The following is an 18,980-nucleotide window of genomic DNA, read 5'->3' on the forward strand; positions in this document are numbered from 1 at the left end:
TCTTAAAAAAAAAAAAAAAAACAAAGAAAAACTTTTTTACAAACCCTGTATTATAAATCCTTTCAAATTAGTGGTTTCTTTTAACCAAATTTCAGTTGCAGTACTGAGAAGAATCTGAGTAGCTGTTCTGCACTGTTACATTTATATTAATTTCTATGCAGTGTCATGCTTTTCTAGTTTTTAATTAACAGTTTGAAAATTACTCCAGTGGTTGTCATAACTTGATATCCACCAATGTCTTGGGTATGGATCTGATCTCAAATATGGAATTAAGGAAAAGGGTACACTTGATGTTAATGATTGTCACTTTTCCCCATCAAGTGTCTTGCTATGTAAAAAAGTGGACACAACTCAGAAATTCCAAATTCTTACATTTCCAGACTTTTCTCAATCTTTCTGCCCTTTTCACTTCATATTCAGGAGATAAATTATGATTGAATACACATTCATAATCACTTCAGTGCATTGCTTGTAAAGTTGTTTTGTCATGTAGTTTTTTGAGTTCAGAATAAAAATAGGTAAAATGACCTTGCATAAAATGAGATATCAAGGTTACTGTTCTTTTGATGATCACTTCATTTTGCATACTGCAAAAATAATATCAACAGCTTTAAGTCTTACTGGGACAGATGTGAAGGACCTACCAGTCATTATTACCTTTCCTCTTTTCTGTAAAGTAAAGTAAGTAGGGAAATCACATTTTTAAGTATACAAGTACAAAAAGATGATGAAAAGAAATGCAGAGTTAAGGAAAAAAAAGCTTAAGATTTTCAAAATCAGGTTTGGCAATTATTCAGGTAAGATAGCAAGATGTGTCACTCTTTTTTCCTCTTAACCAGCTGTGCAGGCCCATGCATTGAGGTGAAGCCCCACTTCACCTCCCCTCCCCTCCATTGCCCTTTAAAAGTAAACAGGTAAAAAATGTGTTGAGCAATCTCATCCCTGTTGAGACCCAGCTGTTCTGTTGAGTGAAGAGATGTGTCCTTCCCCTTTGCCTCCCTCATAGAAGTCAGATGTTTAGTCCTGACTATTCTGTCGGTATGAAAATATTGGAAGTTCACAAATTGGATATGCCTTGATGCGAGCAGTTGGGCAATACTGGGAGAAAAGAGTTTTGTGAGTGAAATAATACCATTCTTAGGAGTCATAGTCACACAGTTTTATTCCATATACCTATATATGCCTATGCAGGAAGTCATGGCACCAAAGAGCAAACTTTCTTGCAACATTTTATAAGCCAATCTGTCATTCCAGTTCATGGAGAAATTATTTTAGCTGCTATTTTTATGAAGAAATAATACCTCTTCCGTATAGCCTGAGTATTAAAAATACAAGGCAGCATTGGTTACCCTTCAGAAACCCTGGTTGCTCTGGCTATATGTTGGCCATTATATTTCTTTCATCTTAGTAAGCCTCATTATTTGCTTAGTGCTTCACTGATTTTAAGATGAAAATTAATTTTTCTTGTTTTTTAGCTACCAGTCTTGCTGTAAAGTTAAAATGTAGTGTGTTTCTCATAGTTGGATTTGGTTTTGTTCTCTTTCCAAGTTGGATAATGGAGATGAGCAAGCAGCGCAGATAAGACGTGAGCTGGATGGACGACTGCAACTGGCAGAACAAATGGCAAGGGTAAGTGATTGCTTTCTTGTACCAAAAACATATCTTCATATGAGATTGGATGATCCATAATGTGTGTTTCCTATTTCTTATTCTAAAATTAAGCAGAAGATTGTTTGAAAACAGTCTGACAGATGCATTTCTTTCTGCTCTGAAGAATGTCCAACAACTGGGGTAGGGAGAAAGAAAAACCTGGTTTTGGAAAGGCATATCCTGTGTGATCAGACATTTCCTTCAACAACAAGTCAAATTTTCCTCATTTTTTTTACATTGGATGGAAAAAACATCTTAGCAAGAAGAAAGATATTTTAAGAACACAGTAACAGTCTGTTTTATTTGTCTTCTGTGTGAGCATATTATTATTTGCATGATCCTCACAGGATATAGTACAGTTTGAAAAACACTACTAAGGGTTTGGGGTTTTTTGCTAGACAACCCTGAGCCTTGGCCTGTGTTTTTTAGTCTCTAACTATAAATCGCTTGGTTTTATTTTTAGGTTTTTTTTAATATGTCATTTACTGGCTCTGTGGCGCTGTGATGAGCCAGTCCACATGACTTGCCACAGGACTTTTTGGGCACAGTCGACTTGCTTCGTCTTTGTTATTGAAACAAAATAATCTGTAAAGGTTTTAATATAAAACATTTTATGTTAAGCCTTATGACACATAATGATAAATATTGTCCAGTTTAGGAGCAAGGTACCTGTCTTTGCAGACAATATATATTGGTACTGGTGTTTGTTCCTCATTTATATGTAAAACATCTATTTTAGAATAATTTGATCTTTTTGTTTAATCTTGAATGACACTCTCCTAAGCATCCAGTGTTCAATATTCAGAGAAACTATGCATAAAATTGGCTCTGTATGAGTTTCTATATGCACTACACGTGTACATGTTTCTTCTGTGTGTTTATTGTCATAAACACAGTATTTAAATACTACTGTCTAGCTTCTGCAGAGGAAAAAAAATATTATTAAGTTATAGCTAATATTTAAGAGAGAGATTATTATTTAAAATAAATCAGTGCATTGTAAGTAAGCATTACTTTCAAAATGACCTGATATTAAAAATACAGGTAAAAAATAATAGGAATTTCTTGTCATGGTTGTAGTTTATTAGCTTTATATTAGAAGCTTGAATATGATTGACCTATTATTAGTAGCATGGGAAATAAATGAAGTAACAAAACTACTAGTGGACAGGTCCTTTTTTAAATGTCAGTTTATAAAATACTGAAGATAACCTTAAAGGTGTATTATTAATTACTATGCTTAAAACACCTGTAAGTAGAAATACCTAATGTGGTTCTTCAGCTTGGGTTTATGGTTAATGATTCAGGGAGATGTGCAAGGGTCCATTTTTACTTTATTTCTTCTTTCAAGAATTAACTGTACTGTATTTATGGGACAGGATTCACCTTTCCATTACTGTTCTGAACACAGTACTGAAATTATGACTTATATTCTTATTGATTGTCTCTTAACTGAAAGCAAGTTGGTAAATTAATACGATCTATAATGTGGGAATTTTTTTTTCACCTTAACTTTTAAAATTTATTTTCCAAGGAAAGAAAATTCCCGAAATTTGTAACAAGGGAAATGGAGAACATGTACATAGAAGAGTTGCGGTCTTCAGTGAATTTGCTGATGGCAAATTTGGAAAGTCTGCCAGTGTCTAAAGGTGGGCCAGAATTCAAACTGCAGAAGTTAAAGCGATCACAGAATTCTGCATTCTTGGACATAGGAGATGAAAATGAAGTTCAGCTATCAAAATCTGATGTGGTTCTCTCCTTCACATTAGAGGTAATTGCAAATTTCAGAGAAAACTTGTTGATGGTTTAAATTGCTAGAATATCTATCTTGATACTCTTTTTATTAGTCCTTTCTTGGTAATTTTAAAAGGCTATGTTAAAGAAGTTAATTATGCTCTGTATCTTTGGTAATTAGGATTTAGAATACAGCTGGATGATGCATTTTCCTCTTGCAGCAGGAGTTGCATTTTGGTCCACACAGTAGTGTGGGAAGTTGAATCTCCCACACAACTTTAAATGAATTCCATCTTATTAAATAGCTAAGTATAATTTTAAATGTTATAATGAAACACTGTTATTATCAGGAATGCCTTCCTGGAATTTTATAAATGAATACAGTTGTCTCACGACAAGCATTTAGATAAAACACAGTGATTTTTCTTTACTGGTGCTCATAGCAGGTTTTTATAAATTTATGCATTTTCCTCAAGAATCTGTCTTGTTTTTTCTGAGATTATGCAGGAAGTCTGGCCTGTAGGGATGCATTCCTAATCTGTATAGATTTCAACTGTCTTCAGGAGGAAGGCACAAATACATTTGGTTATTAAACAATTCTGATGACAGAATAGAATCATAGAATGATTTGGCTTGGAAGGGACCTTAAAGATCATCTAGTTCAAACGCCCCTGCCATGGTCACCTTCCACTAGATGTGATGGATTAAAGCCTCCTCCAGCCTGGCCTCATAACTCATGTTCAATCCTGCAAATGTGCATACCAAGAAATGCTTACCTCACTTTCAATAATAGTAGAATCAAAACATTACCACAGTGTGCATTGTGTATTTGTTGGGCAGAAGGTGTCACACTTGTTTTATGCACTTGAAGTGGCTTTAGTTTGTTTAAGACAGCAGGGAATGTTACACAACAAATATTTCAATTGTTCAAGAGTTCAAAAGAAATTATTTTTTTTAATCTTTTAAATATGTTTCTTTTCTCAAGCGAAACAAGCATCTGGGTTTTTTTAACATGCTGAAAAGTCAGATAACTTTTCCCATGTCATCATCATCATTAAAGATACAGAATTGAAAAATCAAATATGGGCAATGAAGGAGTTTCAATTCTTTATATAAAAAAGAAATTACTTATCCCACTATATGTAATTTTAATATTGCTAACTAATAATGTAAAAGCCCAACAATCAGCTTTCAAAGAGTAGTAAGATCCATCATTCTATATGCCAAAAATGTTAAGGTCATCAAGCATGTAAAACTGGAGTGCAGTCCTTAGTGTTGAAGTATATGAGAAGATGAAATATTTATAATTCCTGTGCTGAATCCTGTGTGCCTCCATCACATGTGCCATGTCTGCCTCAAGGGGAATACCAAGCCTGGAATGGTCCATAAATAGCATTTACAAGAGTAGTTCTGAATAATCTAAAAAGTACCATAAAAAGTACCATAAAAAGTTTGGCAATAATATTTTTTCAAGAAAGTGTGCTTGGTGATAGATGTAAGAGGAAGAAATGCCTTTTTTGTCCCTCTAGAGACAGAACTGTTATGTACTAGAAATGATGTGATATTTAGGGGAAAAACACAGTAAAAGTTTGAAACAATCACGAAATGAAAAATGACAGGAAATATAATTTCTGATAAATTTATAGCAGCTTTGCTTTCTTTATAGCCCCTCTGCTCTTGTACCGGGTACATAAACTATTAGGTCTGGTGAATTGTTTTTTTTTTCCTTTTTCCCCATTAGCAATAAAGAGATTTACTGCAAGATAGCTAATCTACAGTTCATCCTGTGCAAGGCAAAGCATTAAAATATTACCCTACATGAGATAGTTTTTAGTAGGGCAGATGTGCTCATTTTAGACATGATAGTAACCACATAAGTTGACTCTTGCCAAACAAGTGTGTGCATATTTTGCTCATGGGAAGCAAAATCTCAGAAGGCATAAGGGCAAAAGGAAACAGTTGAATTTATATTAATGAAGATTGAAATATGAAATATGTGATCTTTTTCTATGCAAATAGCCAAATAAGAAATGCTGATTGCATTTCCTAGAAGACAGAGTACTTCCTTTTTTAAAAATGTGAGGTCAAATGTACATGATTTCCCATGCTCTGAATAACACATAAGTATATCTATGTCACATCTTCTATGGGGACTCAGTTGTAGGGTAACCAGGAGAGTCCCCATTGAGGGCTGCTGAACTAGCACATGAATTAATAGGAAATCTGCATCATGTAGGACAGAGTGGAAGAACCCCAAAATTTCTAGATGCAGGGTGAAGTGGCCAGGGTTCTTGCTGTCACTGTGCATTATTATTATAAACAGTAGAACTGCTAGTAATATTAACACTGTTCTGGTGGGAGTAGACCTTACTGACTAAGGTCAGAGACATTCCTGAGCATCACTGCAAGCAACAGCCACTGTTTTTACAATTTGAGTATTTCCTTAAATATCCTGTTTGAAAAAAAAAAAAATTAAAAACCCATAGTAATAGGAGAATACTTATTTTTATTCTCCAGCTGTTAGACGGTTTCAAAAGTAGACAAGTATTTAGGAAGCTGTTTATCAGCTAATGAGCTAATACATCCATTAGTGACAGTTTCCTTTGAAAAGAATGAAATGCAACTTTTTTCCAGTGCTGGAATCCAGAATTGTTACCAAAGAAAAGTGTACTGTGTAGTTAAGTTGGAAACTCAGGAAAAGACGTATCAATATAAAAATGAGTAAACATGAAGTCAGTATTCACCAAGGACATATATTTGCTACGTGGAAAGACCATATAGGGAGTATTACCTAGAAGGATCTTTAGTGCTGTCTAACTGCTTGAATTCCTGAATAATAGATGGAAAATAGGGATGACTTGATCATTCTCCCTGGATAGCTGTTATTATTTATGAACCATAATAGGCAGTATTGATTATTTATGGGTAATATAAAAATGGTCTAAATGATCAATGACTGTTGTCTCACTGTAATATTTACAAACTAGAAATTTTGCAAGACATATATCTATTACTAACATTCTGGGAGATTTAAAGTAAAAACAATTTTATAGCTGGGGGTGAAGTCACATTTAATTTACTGGAATTGGAACAAAGTGGCACACGTGCAAAGAATTTAGTAGTAGCATATTTTAGTAGTTGCTTGCTGAGCTAAGAAACCTATTGCCTTTAATGAGACAAAAAGTAGTCATTACTTCTGGCACATTTAAAACAAATTAAACAAATGTTGGTTTGCATGTATGGTTTGGTTGAGGGCAGCTTCTATTAGAGCACATTTTTCCCAGTTTCTTTGCATGGGCCCAAAGGGAACTGGCAAGAAAAGCAGCTTTTCTAAAGAAAGCAGGGGAACCTGACTATGTTCTCAAGTCTTATGAATTAGAAACATCTGAAATGCAAAAATTCCAATAATTTCACACTGTGACAAGATTTATAAAAGGCAGAGAGTATTTAAAGTAGAGCTGCATTTGGCTTTTCTGAGCTAGTAGAGACTAGTCTAGAGGAGGTAAAAATCTACAGGATCTGCCAAGCTGAAAATTTCTCTGGTGAGGAAAACTTGTAGGGCACAGCTGGTAGTGGTGGCTTTTTCTGTTTCTCTTCTCCCTCTTCCCCATATTCATACTGAACCTGACTGCAAGTACTGCACTGGGAGAAGGAAAGGATGTGCACAGTTGGGGAAAAGCTTACAGGAGATGATACCAGTGCTCTGACCTGCCTCTTGCTCAGCACAACACCAAATCCCTTCTGAGGTTCAAGGGTTGCAACATCCAGAGACACAGCACCATAATTTACCAGTCTAGATATGATCAATGTACTTACTTGTTTACCATCAGACTAGTAACCTATTTGTCCTATAAATATTCACTTAAATGGCCGATTAGAAAATACAGTTTCTCATGTATAAAGATTTAGAATTATATTCAGACATGAGTCTCAAATTGTGTTACTGGCATTTAAATTATCATTGGAGTGAGTTTTTAGTCACTGCCCAAGTAGAAACAGAGCAAAAATTTCAATTCCTTCTAGATGTTGTTAAAAGTGGAAAAAGAAGATAAAACTCTACTCTGTCTTAAGATTTGAGTGAGTGGACTTTGGGATTTTTGGGATTTTTTTTTTTTTTAATCTTCACAGAGTTTAGTAATTCAGTAATCGTGCTGTGTAATTTTTTCTGAAGGATAAACTATTTGCTCTCTTTTCCTCAGATTGTTATAATGGAAGTACAAGGTTTAAAGTCGGTTGCTCCCAATCGGATTGTCTACTGCACCATGGAAGTGGAAGGGGGTGAAAAGCTTCAGACAGACCAAGCAGAAGCATCCAGGCCACAGTAAGCCACTCTGCTCTTGCTGCATCAGTATCTCTTTTCTGTCATGGGAGAACTTGTCTGGTTTTCCTTACAATTTTTACAATTAGCTTAGTGCTAGGTTATGTGAATTTTTTTCCTGAGTAGTTATGTTGAATTCTCTCTGAGAAGTTAAAATACAAATAATACTTATTTATGGTGAAGTAGGTACAAAGTGTGGATGCTGTCCAAATGAAACCTGTGGGAAATCCACTATATGTACGGGTGAGGAGAAGAGCTAGAGACTGCATCCTCCAAAAATACAAACCTTTTGATAGATGTTAGTCTGAGGTGATTTTATGTATTCTAGGTTAATGTGAAGGTGGCCTTGTAGAGTGTAACTTGTTCAGTTGGAGGGAAATCAATACTCAGTAATCAATCTTGACAAAGCTTGCTCACCTGCTGAGCCTATTTCATTTTAAATTATAGGATCCAGTTCTTTCAATTAATTTTTGATGGAGGCAGTCAGCAAACTGACTTGGAGGGGTATAACATCATGCCATCTGTAGTTGAACCAGTTAGTGTAGCAGAGAGTAAGAGATTAAATTGGTTGATTTGTTTGACCTACACACTGTCTTCAGACACTTTTCACTCTGTTAAAATGTCATTTGGAATCTTTTGTAGATAACTTTCCAGACAGTATGTTGGGGTTTTACTGGCACCATAGTGTGCCATGTGAAAGACAATTTAAAAATTGCACTTGTTACAATATCTGATAAAACATCTTCTATGGAATTGAGATGGTAGTTTCTATTCCATTCAGACCACAAAGACAGAATTTTTTAGACAAAATTAGATGCACAATTTTATCTCTTTTTTCTCTTCTGTGGTTGGGAGTAGAAGGAGATCTAATTTAGTGGACTTTCTTCTAGCTGTGGCAATGTTTCTTGGCAAATAAGACAGCAGCATATTCAAACAGCTTTGCAGAACACTAAGTATGTGGGACAAGATGTAAAATTCATTTGTCACAGTCCCTGGCTGTGTTCCTTCTCCAGGATATTGGAATGCTTATTCTTATCATTTCCATGTACTATGTGAGGGCCTTATAAAAGGAACGATAATAAAAAAGACACACAGATGTACACATTGAAGCAAGGTCATAAGTGGGTCAACATCACCTGCTTTTCTGGTGGCTCAGGGTCCCATGAGATCCATTAGGCTTTTTTATGGAGTGCACATCTCCAAACTGTCCTTTGCCTTACAGTTGCTCTCATATGGTTCCCTGCAGCACGTGCCTACAGCCTTTGCCTGCTGACACAGCCAAAGTTCTTGTTTCTTGTCATGGTGTATTGCTCTTTTTCCTCACCCTTGAACTTTTTTGGGTCTGCTTTAAATGCTTGGTTAACCTCTAATGTCATTGGTATGAGTCTTTAAATCATCTAGAGTATATCTTTATTTCAGAAAACAGTCTGAGGATGTTAAGGGTTTTGATTTTTCTAGCTATTTCCAGATTTGGTGAGCAAAACATAGGTTTTGGATGGTTCACAATGAGTTCATGGCTTCCTTATTTCATACTGCAGGTTAAGGTAAAGATTATAAAATCAATCAGAAGTATATAGATGGACCAAGTAAAAATTAACCAAGAGATTAATTGACTTTCCTACTTGTAAAAGTGGAAGCTTTGTGAAAAGGAAGTTCCAGAAAAGGTGGAGTCAATGCAAAAACAACTGAAGTGATTCTAGGACAAGGTGTAATGTTATGACCTGTTCCAAGACTGATTAAATGAACTTCGGGCTCAAAAGGTATGAGTTGATTGAATATGGGAAAAAGACAGATTATGGGCTATTCCATCTCAATGATGTTGTACAAACCAAAGTCATATGGATTTGTTTGGAAAAAGTATGCATCTTTAGAAGATGAATTTTTGAGAAAGACACTGAACTGTAGTCTGGAAGCACAGAAATGGGAGTTACTGGTGCTGTTGACCTGCTGTCCTGTAAAACAGTGTAACTTAAACAGGCAAGGATTATAGAGCTCTGAAAAGTATCTAGTTCTTATGCTTCTCTGAGTTGTGCTCTTTTGCATTTCTGGCAAGAGTGATTAGGAGACATTGGCATGCAGTATGATTATGAGTATTTAGAGACTTAGCTTTTGAGCACAGATAGAGACCTCATTTGAGGCAATGGGAGAGGATATTAAGTTAGACAAGCATGAAATTAGCAAATTACAAGCAAATAGTAAGAAGATGGAGGAAGCTGCTTATGGAAAGGGACATGCTTTCTTCCATAGTTTAGTGTTTTTGTTAGAGCCAAATCAGGTTTTCTTGGCAGTAGCAATATTGCTTTTATTGATTGATGGTGGAGGCAACCAAGAGGGCTTAGCAGAGTTTAATCAGAAATTACGCTGGTAGGAGAGCACTGGTGGGCAAGCACAGCCAGACTTTCTCTTTCCTGATACAGAGAAAACAGCTGTCAGATGCCTGAGGCTACTGCCTGCCTGCTTTGCCTGCTGCTGGAGCTGGCTTTTACTGGTGTAATTTTTGGTACTGTCTTCCTGATATGAAGGAAAAGAATCAGTGAAGCTGGAGGAGATCGTAACTTCAGATTTTATGTAGGATGTGCAGCTAGAAAAGGGTTCCAAAGCTCTCATACTAAGCATCGAATGAGACAATGAAAAGTGAATGATTACCACCAGCCTGCTGTGGGAGACTGCTGGCAGGAGACATTTTTCTGTAGTCAGTTTATTGTTTTGAACTGATAGCTACATTTATGAAAAAAAGAGCCAAACCAGTATAAAGAATTATTTATGACTATTTCTTTCATCTGTGAAACATCACTGTATGCAGTGCAATCCAACTACTCAGAAAATTCAACAGCTTTTACAGTGAAAAGGAGAAAATAAGATACTCATTAATGTTTCAAAATTACACTGCAATCCAGTGTGATTTTAGAGGAGAGATTAATGGAAACATGAGTCAAATGCATACTTAATTCACAATTTATCCACTATTCCAAATACTTAATATTTCCTCAAGTATTTTTATACATGTATATAAGTATTCCTTTAAATCCCTGTGTCATCGTAAGAGTAATACAAAAAGTAGAAAAAATATTCATTCTTAAAGGGAAGATGCCTAATTAAAGTCCCTGGAAGGGGCCTTCAGTTTTTAGCTTTCATCAGTAGTAAATATTTTCTGATTTTTTAATGTATTTAATCCCTGATTTCTCTTTCTTAGAATAATAACTTTGTAAGTTTATGTTTAAGTACTTCATCTTCTTTAGCAACCTAAATGAAGTACTGCTTATATGTATCTTACTGAATAACTGATGGTCATTCTAAAATGCAAATGCTATAGAATATCGTAGGTTTATTGAACATTTTTCTTGGACAGTTTTACAAACAGATCAGTTTCACAGCTTCACATGCAAACCCAATAAAATTTTTATAACTGCTTGTGAAATATTTCTTCATTCCTTCCAACTGTTTCCTGCCTTTTAGCCCTGCTGAAAATCCCTCCCACATAGCCTGTGACCTTTTCTACCAGAGATCAGTAAGCAGAGCCCTCAGAGGGCCCTTTTAGTTGTGTGAAGCTTTGCATAACTTTGTTGCTGTGATGCCACAGGGGGTCATCTGCAGAAATCCAGTGCCAATTACATTTTTCAAACGTTATTGAAGACATCTTGTGAAGTCTGGTATACACATTTGTTTTTTATCCTTGATTTTTATTCATTCTGAGTATTAAATAATGTGATTTCTTGAAAGTGGCATGTTTCAGGCATGTAAAAATCATGCCTAAAAATAAAAAAATGGGAACATAGTATCATGTAGTCAATAGTAAAATATTTTTTTGTCACATACTTATGCAATACGAAAAGATCATATCTTGATGATGAGAAAACTTTAATAGAGACAGGATATTTATTCTTCATGTGAACAAAACAAATAAGATGATCATATTTTACTGCCATTGATTATAGAATTTATTAAAAGGACTGTTATATGTTAGAAGTATGTGAAGAATGCATGATTAAATCTGACTAGAGGAGGCAGGGAACCTCAGTCAGTACTGCACAAATAAAATAGATGCTGCTCACATTATTTTTATGCCATATTCTACCATCATTAATTCCATAAAGTATTTGAAGTATGAGAACTTGTGCATACATTAACTAAAAGTTTCATAGAAAATCTTCCATAGAGACGTTTAAAAAAGGAGAAAAGGGCCTAATTTATAAAATTTCAGACTTTCTTAAATTACATATTCACTCATAAAAAATAATACTTTTTATAATCTGATGTTTTGAGGATGTGGCCTAAGACAACATTTCTGAAGGGAAAAAGGATAAATTACATGTAATGTTGGATAATCGTGTTCCAAACATCAGAAAGTTTTCTTTCTTTATCTTCATTGTAGTCTGTGAATCTGTATGGACTTTTTTTTATTAAGGGAAACAAGGGGGAAATAACACTTAAAGCTGTCACCAAACTTGTGGTTGGCAACACTGATACACTTTGTAAAGAAAGAGAAAGCACACCTACTCCTCTTTTGCCACATGCTACTGCTCTTTGTCTGATACATCTGCATAAATGAATTTTGTTTCATTCAGTAATACTTTAATTATGCTGTTCGTTTTCTGCAGTCATTCCTCATATTGTTTTAATGTGTAGGAATTCAGGTTCTTGCTTTTGCACAAGCAAAAAGGTAGAATTAAAAAGTTGTACTTGCTTTGACTCTTAAATAGAAAATGAGCAAATGAACATAGGAAGAAAGGAGGGACAGGAACACAAGTTTTGGCTGATCAGAGAGGCAGTAACCAAACTCTTCTCTTGTTAGCAAGCTGACTAACTCTCCTTACAGTGTTTGCAGGGTTTCTGTTCTTTGTTTGGGTGCCTTTTTTATTGAAATGGGTATATTTGAGCATGGGATTTTCTACATGGGACTAATAAGACTGCATTTTCATAGTACCTGATCTAACTGTGCTTAGTTTCTGTTCATATGCTTCCTATTGTACCTTGTGAGGATAAATTTTCTTTAGGATTTAGCTTCTTGAGGAGGGTTTTTTACTATCACCTCTTCTTTTGACTGTTTATTACCTCGGAAAGATTTCTACTTGCAGCTAGGTGCTGCAAAATCCAGTGTTGATCACTACTTTTGTCATACAGAGTTATTTTATTTAAGTTGTAAATACATTTTTGACAACATTTACAAAAGTGAGGTTATGTGTTAGATAGAGAATGTCTGTGAATTTTTAGTAATATCATTTCACAGGCTTAAGTTTGAGAGACTGATTCTGCTGATGTATATAATGATGAAAACTTAGTGAAGATTACCATGATCCCTTAATAGTATTTTGGAATTTTAAGGGGACTAGTGGGGATCATGATGGGGAGCAAAGTGTGTCTGTTTTTATAAACTAGCCTTGACTGAGTTGTGTAATTATTGTTCTAATTTTCTCTAAAATTCACCTTTATATATTTAAAGAATAAATTCCATCATTGTGTTCATCTTGTCATATATCAAAATATGTTTCTTTTTGGAGCAATTCATAAAATACAGTGAAGAAAAAATCTTTCAAAAAATTGGTTGCATTGATTAAATACCACATATATTTGTTATGCAGGTGTTAAGAGGGAAAAAAAGAAATTAACAGTAGGAAATTATCTGGTGTTTCCTTGGTTCTACAAAGTAAATGGTGGAAAAGAAAAAGAATACACATTTATTCCACTGTGTCTTCTTGATTAATGATGGAAAAGTTTCACAAAAGAGAGTTTCACCAAGTTGCACTTGGTGCCTTGATTTTATGATCTGTCATTGATTACTATTTTATATTGTAGAAGAAAATTTTAATCTCTCTTATTGCAGAGAAATATGAATTATGTGGAAACAATATTAAAATACACTTGAAACTCCACTGGATAATAACCTGAGCAACCTAATTTTAGCTGTTCTTGCTCTGCACAGGGTTTGAACTAGGTGGCCTCCAGAGGTTCCTTTTAGCCTAAATTTTATGGTGATTCTGTGATTAACTCACAAAATAGTCTAAGTCTGTCTATCTGAGGGACTTGTGAAAGCCACTACTGTTAGAAGGGAATATTCTGTTTTCAGATAAAGAAGCATAGCATGGAAGAAATTGGGATGAAAGGAGATGATTAAGGTTGGTTGTATTCCCTGCTCTATTTGGATAGGTAACAATAAACATAATCCTTATGTCACCAAGGCATATATTTGGGTATATACTATATATTCCCTGTATAATACATATAGCATACAGAGAGAGTATTAACCCTCCTCATCCAGAGACACCACTGGAAAGAATAGCTATGTATCTGACTTCTTTTAAAATGTAATATTATGTTACATGTCTCATGCAAGAGTGATACCAGTTTTATTTCACTATGCATTTTGGAAATCTTTGGGTTTGAAGTTGCATGTCCCACCCTTGCCTTTCACTATAACAATCAGAGCTCGGAGGAAGACTATTTATGCACTGCTTAATGCACAAGTAGTATCTGTTTCCATTCTCATTCCCACCTGAACCACAACAAATGCAACTAATATCTTGCAGACAGGTATAAGCTTTCTGTAACATCGTATTAAAGCATTTGCAGATGGGTGATCCAGCTTAAAGCTGGAAGGCCTTTGGCTATGAATAGCATGGTGAAACCACAACTAATTAAATCTTGCTTATAAGCAAAATGGTTTTGACCAGGATAAGCCTTATTCTAATATATCTACCCAATCTCTGGCTGGGTCAAGCTGAAAGCCAGGGCAGCCTGTAAAGTATCATCTAGAGGGATGTGGTCTGTCAAAGAAAAAGGTGGGAGAGAAGGATTACCTCAAATTTTACCTCCCATCTCCTGCTGGAATATTTCAATAAAGTGAATTTGAAATTTGTGTTTCAGAGCGGTCTTCACCTGTCTTATCTTGGAAAAGTTCAATTGTTGTTTGTGGGCAATATTTGATGTGAAAAAATTCCTTTGGATCCTTCTTAAATTTTGATATGACCTATATGTCCAATTTTACATTTTAAAAATATGCTATTTTTGTATCTTGATTTGAAGAGATCTTTCAAAAATTTGCTTATATGCCTTGTAAGCAGTATGACAAAGGTATATGCAAATTTTGCATGTACCTTTAATTGCTAAACACTTTACTAGATATACTGTTTCAATTGGAACACATTTTACAGCCTAATTTACTTTATGGTTGTTGTTTTGGGTAAAGAGAAAACTTGAGGAAAAGGATTTGAAACAAAGAAGATTCTGCTTTTGGATCCTGTTCAGGCTAAGAATACATTACACATCTCAAATGCTCATGACAATTCAGAAAACTGTTTTTCACCCCACCATGGGCAGACTCTTCTTTGCTGTTACTGTGTTACTGTGTTACTGTGGACATTGATTCTCAGAGGTATCAAGAGGTCCAGTACTTTTAGAATACAGAATAGTCTGCTGAACAGATGAAGAAAATATATTTATACATCCTGAAATTTCTTAATAACTATACTTAATTTAAGGTGTGAGTCTACAGGTTAGTGTGCCTATTTGAAAGCAATACCAGTGGATTGAGAGTAGGAGGGCAGCAAAAACAAAGCAGAGTAACGTGGACAGCAGATAAGAGCAATACGAGTCGGAAAAAGCAATAACAGGGGTTTCAGAATAAAACCAATTGGTCTTATGCCAACTGTAATACTGACATTTTCTGATTTTATTCCTGGCTCTTTCCTGATAGACTGTGCAGGCTCAATAGATCAGCCTCGTTTGTGATTTGTTTTCCCACATCTTTAGACTGACATGACAGCCTCTACCTGCTTCATCAAAGTACTGTGAGTTTATCAATGTCTGTACAACATTTTGAAGGTTTAAAGTGTCACAAAAATACGAAGTAACACAAAGTAGGAGTTGTAACTTTTAACAGTGTTGTGATGGATTCATAATTATCTTTTTCAAGGAAAAAGTGAAATAGATATGCATATAGAAATTTCAAGAGCACAGATCACCATGTCTTGCCCTTGTGCCCATCATCAATGTCTAGGTGGGTTTGAACCTTGGTGGGATACAGGAGGTAGTGCCCCTCATGAGTTGTTCACTCAATATGAACCCATGGTTGCCAGTGCCTGGTACTGTGTCAGTCTAGATACATACCCATGAAAATTTTCACCCTGGCTTGTGTCTTGGTTGCTTGAAAGTGAGATGGGAAAACAAAACTAATAATTTATTCATACTGTTTTATGTTTGTAATGACAATACTTGGCATAATAGCATTCTGTACGTTAGAATGCACTTTTCTTCTTTTCAGTGTAGGAAACCTAAATGAGTGTTTTTACTTAGTTGCTTATTATGCACTGGACCCCTCTTCTGGTTTGGTTTTCTGGTTTCTATTAGATACTTTTTTTGTTTGAAAGAAAAACTAGACAGTTTTCTTGTGATTTTTTTTTTTTACAAGCAATTTTTTCATACATTAATAATTTTTTATGCTTGAAAATAAATACATGATTGTTCACATATCATTTTTAGGTCTCAGATAAGCAGTAATTTTGAGCTCTGTTAATTCCTTTATTTAAAACAGTTGGTATTTTACTGAAAACAGATCCTGAAAAAAATCTGCATATTAATAGATTATTCTTCTTTTCCTTCATATTAGTCTAGTTGTATAAAGGAGCATTACAATATAAAATATCCATCAAAACACTGTATCCCTGCTGTTGCTGAAATTACAATTTGGAGCTTTCTGTTGCTCGAGAAGAAAGTTCCAAGGAAGGATTCCCAGTGTTTTGTAACAATCACCCTAAAACCCCTTAATTTTGCTGCTGAATCCACAGAAAAAGAAAAATTACCAAAACATTTACCCTTTTTGAGTGACTACACTAGATAGTGACTCAACAATGCGTTCAGAAATTAAGCAGTGGGCTGCATAGTGTGTGCAGCTGCAGGTGCTGACACAAATTTTCTGGAAGTGGTGAATAGATGGTTTGTTAGTCTGCATTTCAAACTATTCGTGTGACAGGTCAAAAGTTCCCATACAGACAGAAATAAATGATAAAGGGTAAAAGACAGTAGTGTAGACTCTGCTTAGGTGGCATCAAAGGTGACCTTTGGAAGTAATTGTGTGACTTTCCATGCTTTTACCAGGACTTCCCTTTTTGCTGTACTTTCCCTTCCTCCTGTCATTCACCTCTGTAGAACAATTTGTTTTTCTCCTATCTACATTTTGTAGTTTCAGAAACACTTTAATTGGGACCTCAGGGCTAAAACTATTACCATGGTCATTCTCCTTCAAATGGCCGACAGCCCATAAGATAGTAGCTAAATAGAGAAAGTATTTCTGCAAAGTATCAGTGTTTCTTCAATGGGGATTGTAAAACATTGAATCTGTAGATCTCCTCAAGATTTGTGCTTAAAATAGTGGAATCACAGTAACACAGGGAAAGAGAGAGTCACAGAAGATTAGGTGAGGTTAGTAATGAAAGGCCAAGACCCATGGCTACCTCCTGGCTCAGTTTGCTTCAGCATGGGTCTTGTCTGTGCTTCTGCTGTGAAAGGATGTTCTGATTTGTTTAAAGATTCCTTTATGCCTTGCTTTTCAGCTGCAGTTGAATGTGCTTGCTCTGAATGAGGAAATTATGTTCCTTGTCCTTCCATTATAATAAATGAGTAATTTTAAAATAGAGAAACAAAAAAAGTATTTTCCAGGGAAAACATTTACAATGTAAATCCAATTCTAAGCATTATAGAAAAATGCAAGCATACCAGCTCTTTCCCTTGAGGTTCCAAGCATTAATTCCAGATGTCACTTATGTACTGGAGAATGCATAAATAAATAAATAAATAAATAAATAAATAAATAATCGTGGTTGTAATGTTGCATATAAGGAATTATCTTTACCCTATTAAATCCTTAGTGGTGCACAGCAAACATCTGTTGCATGTGTAGCTCCTTTCAATATCCTTTTTCAAAGAGAGAAGCTGCAATGTTCATATTATTTTGTATGGTGGTCATAAGAAAAAATAAACATGCTTTTGGGCTGTATGAGACAGCTGTTAGAGTTAAATCTGTGATTTCTAGTGTAGCATCCTGGTGTCAATCATTAACAAATGGATGAGTAATTTTGTGCTCAGAAGAGAAAATTAAATGCTTATGATATTTTTCCAAGTATCAGCAGGGAAGAACTAGTAGCAATTAGCACCAACTAATACTCTCTTTAGGAGTCTAAGTAAAAACACCAAAATCAGATAAATATGGATTTAACTCTATTTTTATTTGCATGAGTGGAGCTTCCTTGTCAAATTATAGATTTATTGTCAAATTGCTGTGGAGTGACTTGCACTGCTGGTACAGAGCCTGGCTCACGGTCTCACTTCTTCTCTCTCTAAATCTGTGTATTTGGACATAGTGATATGCAACACTTGATAAATTCCACACTCACACAATCCTTCACTAGCAGCAGGTTTGTCAGACCTGGATTTGAAGTGTTTCAATGTGTCTGTACTTGAATGTGTCAGGAGGTGCTGAGCCACTGTCGTTTAATTTCCTGGCATTCCATTTTACAACTTGTGCTGTGAGTGTGATTTCTAACCTGAGGGTTATAGATACCTGTTTTTATGCAGTTAAGTCTTATTTCTAGACAAAATAGAAGCAGCAGAGTTGGTATAAGTTCTTGACAAAGTTGAAACACAAAGATAGTGAAGAGACCTCAGCATACTATTTCCAGTCCAGCTCCAAGATGAGCAAAGATGAAGTGCTGGTGCATCTCTTACTCCTGTGGAGCAGTAAGATGCCTAACAAACTGGCTTGGGTGGGTCTTCCTGCTCATTCCAGCTCTGTCCACATCCCTGTCTGGATAGCAAATAAGAAAACTCTTCCAGAAGGCCTCTTAAGATAAGTTATTTAAGAGTTAAGAAACACGTTGAGGTTATGTACAAGACTTAAACACAGAATCAAATCCAGAAAGATGCAAAAGATGGCACCAAGGAGACCAATACACTCTGATACTGATTTCAAAAATGAGATTTCCATATTGCTGAGGACAAACAATGGTGTAAAAATTCTGTAGAGTTGGTATTTTATCAGAAATAAAGTATTCCAATAAATAGGGCTAAAATAAAATTTCTAGATCTTTGCTTAGAATAAGAAATTTTAGTACATTCACTCCCATGGTCTCATAAAACAAGTTTTGACTAACAGAGACCATGAGTTAAATGGAAAACCTGAGAGAGAGATTTGCAGCTGTTTCCAGTGTATGAAATGTGTTCCAAACTGAAGTAGAAGAATAAATTCCCTTAGAGGGGTTTCTGTGACACAGTGATAAATCTTCAGCTG

General features: G+C 35.3%; 1 protein-coding gene across 13 annotated transcripts in view; it reads left to right on the forward strand.

Annotated features, from left to right (window-relative positions):
- The window catches only part of CADPS2 (calcium dependent secretion activator 2), a 281,026-nt gene that overhangs the window by 111,057 nt on the left and 150,989 nt on the right, over positions 1–18,980 (forward strand). For all 13 annotated transcript variants that reach the window (XM_085568961.1, XM_085568954.1, XM_077783432.2 and 10 more), the window contains 3 exons: positions 1,549–1,629; positions 3,185–3,421; positions 7,584–7,705. In XM_085568961.1, the coding sequence (XP_085425087.1) occupies positions 1,549–1,629; positions 3,185–3,421; positions 7,584–7,705 (440 nt within the window). The remainder of the gene's footprint in view (positions 1–1,548; positions 1,630–3,184; positions 3,422–7,583; positions 7,706–18,980) is intronic.

This window comes from Lonchura striata, chromosome 1A (genome assembly GCF_050655825.1).
Source record: "Lonchura striata isolate lonStrDom1 chromosome 1A, ASM5065582v1, whole genome shotgun sequence".
Taxonomy (NCBI): Eukaryota; Metazoa; Chordata; class Aves; order Passeriformes; family Estrildidae; genus Lonchura; species Lonchura striata.